This window comes from Saccostrea cucullata, unplaced genomic scaffold (assembly GCF_032062105.1).
Source record: "Saccostrea cucullata isolate Sc308-1 unplaced genomic scaffold, CSIRO_AGI_Scuc_v1 ctg4328, whole genome shotgun sequence".
Taxonomy (NCBI): Eukaryota; Metazoa; Mollusca; class Bivalvia; order Ostreida; family Ostreidae; genus Saccostrea; species Saccostrea cuccullata.
Genome location: NW_026925939.1, coordinates 97,926 through 107,303, shown reverse-complemented (window position 1 = coordinate 107,303; position 9,378 = coordinate 97,926). Strand labels below are relative to the sequence as shown.

At 34.0% G+C, this 9,378-nt stretch overlaps 1 protein-coding gene across 1 annotated transcript; it reads left to right on the top strand.

Annotated features, from left to right (window-relative positions):
• The first annotated feature begins 7,089 nt into the window (after positions 1 to 7,089).
• On the top strand, positions 7,090 to 8,847 carry LOC134270121 (uncharacterized). Its single transcript, XM_062752300.1, has 2 exons — positions 7,090 to 7,696; positions 7,999 to 8,847. Exons 1-2 carry the CDS (start codon positions 7,090 to 7,092, stop codon positions 8,742 to 8,744), a joined length of 1,353 nt encoding a protein of 450 aa, XP_062608284.1. The 3' UTR covers positions 8,745 to 8,847.
• The last annotated feature ends 531 nt before the right edge of the window (positions 8,848 to 9,378 follow it).

Below are 9,378 nucleotides of genomic sequence, written 5' to 3'. Positions count from 1 at the left end.
AAATCAGTTAAGGGGAACGGGTGGGGATTAAACCGAACCATTGTGTAAAAGTATACGGATCGCTGGTCAGGGGAATAACTAGGACGCCCGCGTGTTCTAACACTCGACTCTAATGATCGATCAGTTACGAAATTTACAGGGTGCAAATATTGATTCAAGCTTGTATTTTGCAATGTTTGATAATCAAATAATTTGACATTCTGTTATATGTATTTAACAAGTCCATATTGATTTGTTTTAAATAATTTATTATAATTATTAAGCTTTTGCATGTTTTGTGTATCTGTTCATATTGAACATCTTTTTTTCTGTAAAAAGAGCAAATATCATAGATATATTCTCAGAATTACTGTGTAGACAATACAAACTTTTTCAATCACAGATATTTTAGATGTATTAATTCTATTTTGTCTATTCATCTATTTTGTCACGTGATATTGTCGTTTTATGTAACTGTTGTGTACCACCTGTTATAACAGCTTCACGTTGTAAATTGTATTTTGAGAAGGTCGGGTTCAGATTTACATAATGCAATAATAAAACATGACGAATATCAAAATTTAAAAGCAGCCTTTTTAGTGCATATCTGACAATTGTATGGAATTTTTGGCTTAAATTACACTCGGTGAAGAAAAACTACAGTGCCTTTTTTTTAAGGTTTGTCTTCCATGGTACAGTGGTTTTCCATCAGTTGTTGGATTTTCTCTCAATATGTATTACCTCCCTTGGATGGGTTTTTATTGCTTTAACTCGAAATCGAATAACCATTATTCAGGGATTCAGGGACGTAGGTTTTCTAAGTTTGGTTACAATTATCCCGGTAGAAGACTTGTATATAAAGATTAAGCGTGCGAAGAGTTTACGCTCGCCATACACATGATACATGGATGGAAATGAAGACATTTGACGCAGGCTCGGGCGAGCTAAATAAGAAATTATACATTTATTGACTGAGTTCGAGGGCAATATGCGTTTTGTCGGAAAAGGAGATAGTTAACTTAAACCAAGCGTATTAAATTCATTCTTAACTTCAATTCACTTAAATGTCAGTAAAAAAATTGTCATTATCCCTTACCCTTTCTTTATAACATGCTTTTAAGGACATACGCAAAGTACCTTACCTACAGATGATTTTTCAAGATATTCTTGATTTAAGATTAAAGTGTCATCAGATGTTCATAGACAAATCAAAGTACTGAAAGCACTCATGGGAGTTGAACATGGTGTAAATAAAATATTTGATCGGGAGGTTTAGTGAGTGAACAATATTACATGTATTAATTATTATTATGTCTGTTTTTTTTTCAAATACAGACAACTGTTTCACATTTTTTGAGTTGGAACAATCTTGATCGAGAAAGAAATTCAGAGACATTGAATAGCAAAAAAAAATGCATGGGCCATAATGCTTGCCTGTCTACATTAGTCCTATTTTATACCCCCTGCTTGAAAAGCGGGAGGGAATTTATTAATCGTGATTTCCGTCCATCTGTTTGTTACACTTTAGGTATACCTATCTCTTATCTGCAACTTATCTAACACCACTGAACAAAATTTTCATAGAATCTTTATTACATATTGCCGTTGTGCTTCTATTACTTTTTCATCTTACACATATTTTGGGTTTCCCATTGCAAAACATGCACACTGCCATTATATTCATATTAGAGGCGGTTGATCATTTATATCACTGCTCACAGTCTTCAAATTTGCAATATATTTTCCTCTGCACCTTTACCCATGTATTATGAAAATTTCAGTTTCGCAGGAATAATATCAATGTTGATAAAATGTGGATTTTAACACAGCATCCTTTTAAGAGCTAACAGGTTTGTTGTAAAACTTCTTTGTGAATAAAAATGTATTTCAATTACACGAAAATTATACAAGGAGTACGTTAGAACTTAATCTTTTTTTATAGTGTGAGGAAAAGAGCAATACCAAGTTAAAAACAAATATTTATTGACAAAACATAAAAACAGTGGTATATATGAGAGTTTGTGTGCGTGCAAATTATCTGGTATGTAAATGAGGTTTTCCTTAATTATTAAAAAAAATATACTTCATTTTGTTGTTTTTAATCGCGATTTTACGAAAACACCGGTGTCCGTTTTCGGTTTGAATATGTATAACAGAGCACTAGTTTTACCGCTTTTGGCAAGTGATACTGCGGATTAAGTAATAAATACGCATGTTTCCTAAGTTTTTATGCATTAACGAATTCAATGAAACCAAGAAAATGTTCATGAAAAGTTTGAATAAGACTAAATTTAACGTTTGGCGCCAGTATGTAGAGCTGTCGTTCGTATCTCTTTCAGTGTATGACGCTACATTAAAAATGAGTTCCATTACGAAAAACTTTCATGGTTCTTTATAATTTAGTTTTACATATGTACTTTGAACGAAGTCTAATATTCAAAATAAGATTACTTTATCATTAGATTTACTTACAATATGAAAATTAGATGAATTCAGGAGAAAATGACACGAACTATTTGTCGCGGATGTTTATGCATATTTTCTATTGAATATCATCGGAGTAAATCAGCTGACACAGTAGCCTCGCTTTCGTCTCTATGTAATCAACACAAATTACTGCGCATGTTAAATACGTGATGACCATGGCAGATTGAACATAGTTCAACTCCCAAAAAATCAGCATGCATTACCAGGGGTTTTTCTAAAAAGATATCAGTTGATGAAAATTCTTGGATGATTCAAAGAAAATTATGTAAAAATTACTGCATATATTTGATGCATGTTTTTAGCCGGGCTTATTGCTCAAAGAGCAATTGCCGGCTTATGTGATCCTGTTCAAGGCAGGATGTTGACCCCATAGTCGCCATTTTAAAGTTACGTGCAAAAATATTGTTCTTACTCTCAACCGCTTTTGAGATAATACAAACGCTAAATAAAGCAACAAAAATAAAACGAAGTTTTATCTATATAAAATAAACATTAGTAGTAATGACTTTGAAAACTTCATAAGTCAAAGAACATAGTTCATTAGCGTAAGGATTTTTGATAATCAGTGTTACCATAGTTCTCTACACATACGAGGTAAAGCAGGAGAGGGAACCAGACTGGCCTGTATGTTTACATTCAGCTGCGGTACCAGATTAATTCTGATTCTGACAAAATCGGACCGTGGTATTAGGATTGAAAAACTCACTGTCAGTGTCTTACCATTTATATTGATAGTTTTAAAGTAATTTTTTCATCAGAATATAAACGTGATTCATGTAAGAAATTCATTCTACTCTGTAAATGAGCCCGGCTCTATGTACTTCTGAGTACTTTGATTTCTTATCCAAAATTGTTTTAGAAGAAGTGTACAAAACCATATACAGACATTAAAATACATGTAGAGCACACAATTCCATCAAGTATTGGAACTCTTCAACTTCATGGACAAATATAAAAGTGTTTAAACTACGTTGCGTATGTCCTTAATATACACATGTACAGCTATTTGTATTTTTAAGGTTAAAGTCAATATTTCAAAATTTGAAGTTTCCTTGAAAGATACAGAGGTAATCTGCCTAATTCCGGAAGGTATCGACATAAACTAACTGGGTTAAGGTTAAGACTAATATATGCAAGATTCCAACTTTCGTACAAAATCAAACATTTTGTACTACATTACTGAATCACCATTATTTTAGTATATATGCTACATCAGAGACAAGAAGGGGGACAACCAGCCCTTCAATGAGCATTTTCTATTGTTATTTTGTTTGGCCACTTCTCTTGATACTACGTACTTGTCAAGATAAAGTGTACTGTAACTTATAAACTCATATAGTCAGTATACAATAAAACGGTCACCTACCTGCGGGGTCCAGAGTATAACCCAGTAACACGAGGATCCTCAAGGATGTAGACATGAGGATTTATTGTGAGTTTATAATTTTCTGTGTTTCGTTATAAGCTCTTCACATCCTCCCCCGGGATTTGACCAGGATCTCTAGATGAATATGTATTGAGTCCAAGCAGGATAGCGGTTATTTCGTAATCAAGTTGTTCAGTCATTATAAGCTGATGTGGCTATTTGTGGTTATGTTAATTACACAGTGCACATTGGAAACGAGAATGTTTTTATTGTTCTTTATTTTGATAACTGAAAAGTAAAAGCAAAACAGAGAAAAGATTTTTAGGATTATTTTACAATATGTACATTTATAGGCTTATAACTGTTGTTATTACTATTTTTATTATTTTTCATTTTTCAGTGATTTGATTTGAACATATTTTTATATTGTTTAACACAAAAGGATCATAAAGAACATGAACAAGTTCTTATCCATTTTTCACGAGATATCATTTTGTGATTTTATTTAAACAAACAAACAAGAGGTCAATGGGTCACATAGCTCACCTGAACACATGACAGAGACACCAGTTCAGTATTGAAAAGATTATATATTTAAGTGGTCCTAACTAACATTGGGACAAACTTAATTAAACAAAATTGAATCTACATTCATATTTCTTTGACAAATCATGGCTTAAGAGGATTTTTTTTTAAATTTTTTCCCTGTTAGTTTGATATACGAAGATAAGGAGCAGTATTCGAACACAGACAAAAAAATCAGAGTCGCAGTCAGGTTCTATTGAGGAGTGAGCATCCATTATCGGTCACACCCACCATGTGCCCTTTTTAATGATCGGAAAATACTAGTACACAGAAAAATCCGTAGAAATTCAGTGTTTAAATAATGCAGTAACAATGAGTATAAAAAATCCTAGTCATAATTTTAATTAGTGATTGATTGTTTTTGCTGACTTTGCTGACTTGACAAAATCTGAGGAGCCACGATGCATAAACTGACAAAATTCGATGATATAAACCAGATACTAGTAGTATTTAGAATATCGAAATTAAACATTACCTTTCGAAAGTATGACATTTCAGTCGACATAATCCCAAAATGAATAAAATGAAAAAAGCTTGATAATTCTTAGCCACTTATTACCTGAAATATTTAAATTAAGGTCTAAATTTAAAAAAAGGTAACAATGTCCTACTTTTAAGTCGACTAACTTTGTGTACTCAAGATGCATCAATCTACAAAGTTTGGTGATTCTAAGCCAGTTAGGCTAGTACCAAAAATTTTATTTTAATGTAAGATTTCAAAAATAGGTTATATTATTCAACTTTTCAGTCAACATACTCCGAGGACCAAGCATGTCTGACAAAGTTTGATGATTCTTAGCCAATTAGTACCTGAAATATTTATAACCCCCGCTTGAAAAGCGGGAGGGTATATAGTAATCGTTAATTCCGTCCGTCCATCTGTTACGCTTTGGGGTACCCATCTCTTATCCGCAACTCCTCTCATACCACTGAATGAAATTTGATAAAACTTTCACAGAATCTTTATTACATATTGCCATTGTGCACCTCCTATTTTACTTTTTGATCCGACACATATTTTGGGTTTCACGGCCACAGCAAAACATGAACTTTGCCATTATAACTATGTGGAGGCTGGGGGTATCATTTAGTGAGCTCATCGCTCACAGTACCTCTAGTTAGATAAAGACATATAATTTCAAAGTAACCTGTTTACGACGGTCTAAACCCAGCTCACGTTCCCTATTAGTGGGTGAACAAGCCAACGCTTGGTGAATTCTGCTTCACAGTGATAGGAAGAGCAGACATCGAAGGATCCTCAAAAATAGGTCACGGTGATCAACGTTTCAGTTGTCGTAAACCAAAAAAGGACCCAAAATGCATCAACTGAAAAGAAATGGATTTTTATTAACTAATAAGTAACCGAAATATTTTAATATAAAAGCCATATAATTTCAAAAGTAGGTCATCATGACCTAGTTTTCAGTCGACCTACTCCGAGGACCCAAAGTACATCAACTTACAATCAATGATGATTTTAATCAAATTAGTTCCTCTAATGTTTATTTACATGCTAATTTTTACACAGGTGCAAAAACATTGTGATATGCTAAAAATAGATTATTTCAGACATCATTTTTTTTTACAAAAAAAAAAAAAAAAATCGCTAAAAAGAAAACAAAGATGTCAAATCACATTCAATATCAAAATGTATTTACCTTTTTCATGCATCTTTAAAATGAAGGCAAATTCATAATAATTCATACTGCATGAAAAATTATAATGGAACACAATGTAAGTATCACCCCATTTTTCTTGTCGTATTTTTAAAATTCTGTTTTGTATAATAGGTAATAGCTTTAGAAGCTTTTGTGTAAAAATGTTGGAATTCATTTCTTTCGAAAAAATGAACTATCTTTTCATTTTCTTAAATTAAAAACTTTACTTTTATGATAAAATAAACGAGAGAAATGTAGTTTTCTATAAATTTCGTACTCTTGTGTCATACTATTAACCTATCCGCAATAAGACAAACTTAAGTAGGTACTGACGAACATCTGAATATGAAACTCTTTGCTAAAATAGTATTCTGTTTTGATTAGTAACAATTTATACACTGATTTAATCTTTTCATCTTGATTCCAATCATTCTGCCCCCCCCCCCTCCCGTCAACAAACAACACCTTTAGGAATGGCATTACAATATTAAATCTACTAATCGATAAGCAAATAAAGGTACAAGTATACATTTTTTTAAATTTCGTCTTTAGCTTTATCAAGAAAATACAATTAATGTTATTCATAAGATAAACATATTTTCCTGATTAAGGACGCTTTCTTTGTCGATTTTATATTTACCTCTTATATCAGCATAGTATTGAGATATTTTATATCAGCATAGTATTGAGATGTTTTTCCATAACTAAAATGCTATTAGATATCAACCAACGGAAGAAAATTCTAATATCAACAGACTCTATTCTCCATCAGCATACGTTAGTATCGAGATCATGTGAGATTGCAAAGCAACTCCCAGAATTTAATGCGAAGTTTGACCCAGATTCGATCAATCGTGGAATTTTACGCTCTATATTTTATTTGGATTTTACCTTATTTTGTGATATTTATAGTATATTTTACGATTTAGTTGGACAGTGAATTAGTGCGGAACATTTGCGGTAAATTCAAACGGTTATTTGAACTGTGCAGTTACACATTGACGAAGTTCAATAATGGACGAGGAGCGTTCTTCAGGCTCCGACGCCATTTTGGGGGATTTTCTTACACAAGTGATGTCTACAGAACAGTCAGACACGCATCATGAGCAAGATGTACATAAAGGTGCAATGAAATCTCGTAAGCGAGATGCACTTAATAATGAACATTCGTCGCAAGATACCCATAAGTGGGGAGACGATGATTCTCTGGGGACTAGCGCAAGGGTGCTAGATTGCGTAATTACGCAAGAGACTCATGAGAAACAAGATCGTGTTAACAACACTGAATTTGTGACAGAGACTATGTTTAAGAAATTCATGGTCGACCAAAATCTGGCGATGCTTGCCATGAAAAAATCTTTGGATGCAATTAACAATATGATTTATGTGGAAGCAGAGTCGACAGATGAGAGTGATTCGGATTTGGTAAAAAATTCAGCCAAAAGAAAGTCTGAAAACGTTACAGAAAATGCGTCAAAAAAGGCTAAGATCAGCAGCGAGTCAGAGTCGACCGCGCGTGGAAAATTACCCGCTGTCAGTCAAAAGGAGGCGGGGCCTTCAGACTTGGGCGGATGTGACGTAGAAGGAAACAAAAATGGCGGCTCGGATAAACATGAGGAAGATCACTCTCTACCATCGGCTCATACATTCACCTCTGTGGTTGGCTCGCGTATACACAGTGTTAAATACGAGAAATAGTGCGTTTGTTTTAATTCATTATAATTCAATTTCTATGATTATGTCTGAGTTTTGAGATAGATGTTTACTAAATCAATACAGAACTATTTATTTCAATTGAAACAATCCTTCAAATATCACGTTTTATACGTTGTGTCAAAAATCTTGACGTGAGCCCATTGCAGAGGTGTCTGAGAGAGGAACGAACGACAACTCTGCATAGGAGATTGGAGGAAGATCTGAATCATCTGTTTGCGGTTTCCAACTATATTGTAGAGGAAAAAACGTCAGATGGTGTTGCTACTAAATTGGCAGACTTAGTTAATAAGTTTTTAGTTAACAAACTCGAGGATTCGAAGAAAAATGACTTATTTCAATTTGATAAGCATTTACGACCTGAGAACTGTAAGTTGGAATTTCCTCGAGTGAATGATTTTGTGTGGAATTACTGCATGAACGAAACTACGAGATCGACGGATGTTAAGGTACATAAAATTCAGAAAACCTTATTAAAAGGACTTGGTCCGGTGATCAAAGTGGTAGATAGTTTGCTGAAACCTAACAATGACTTTGACAAAAACAAAGCTGCAAAAGATCTACTCGATGGCGTGGCCATGTTGGCCTCTGCTAATACTGAGATTTCTTTGCACAGAAAAGCGTGTATTAAAAACAACATGAAACAAGAATATAAGAAACTGTGCACAAGTCAGACTGAAATCACAGCATACTTGTTTGGTGATGATGTGGTTGACAAAATGAAAAACATTACTGAACATAACAAAATGGCAAACAAGGTAGCGTATGAAGACAAAAGCTCCAAAACGAGAATGAAATTCAATCCTCGCCTAAAGTTCAAAGAAAGAGCTAAAACAAATTTTTTAGGGAGAGGACCCCAGCACTACCAGCTGGGGAATTACAGCAGGAACTACCACCACAACAATCACGACACAAAGAAAAGCTACACGAAGAAATCTGCGTCCCACCAGAAGTAGAGAAGGTAGGTGACATTCAACATGCTGGGCGAATTAGCCATTTTCTACCTGTGTGGAAATCTATTACACAAGATAGATACATCCTTGATGCTGTCAAAGGATATTCATTAGAGTTCACTTCTTTACCTGTTCAATGTTCAGTGAGAGAAACTAAACTTAATGCTGCAGAGGCAGTTGCTTTAGACAATCAGTTATCAAAGCTAATGGCTAAAGGGGTAGTGGAGATAGCTTCACACTCTGCAGGTGAATATATCTCGACTGTGTTTTTACGTCCAAAAAAGGATGGTAACTATCGAGTTATTTTGAACTTAAAACAACTAAATGAAAACATTGAGTATGCTCATTTTAAAATGGAAAGACTGTGTACAGCTTTAAGATTAATTCAACCTGGATGTTATATGGGTTCTGTGGACCTAAGTGATGCATATTATACTGTGAATGTAGCTTTCTCTGACAGAAAATATTTCAGATTCATATGGAAAGGAACCCTGTATCAGTACACTTGTTTACCAAATGGCCTTTCAAGTGCACCCAGGCTTTTTACAAAACTCCTAAAGCCTGTGTATGCTTCACTCAGATCTAAAGGACATGTGTCAGTTGCATACATCGACGATTCCTATTTACAAGGAGAAAC

What these genes read in the sequence shown, in the direction of transcription:
- LOC134270121 (XM_062752300.1), top strand. Translation starts at nt 7,090, where the DNA reads ATGGACGAGGAGCGTTCTTCAGGCTCCGACGCCATTTTGGGGGATTTT. An exon ending in CTCGGATAAACATGAGGAAG is followed by an intron (nt 7,697 to 7,998) that starts ATCACTCTCTAC and finishes AAGATCTGAATC; the next exon opens with ATCTGTTTGCGGTTTCCAAC.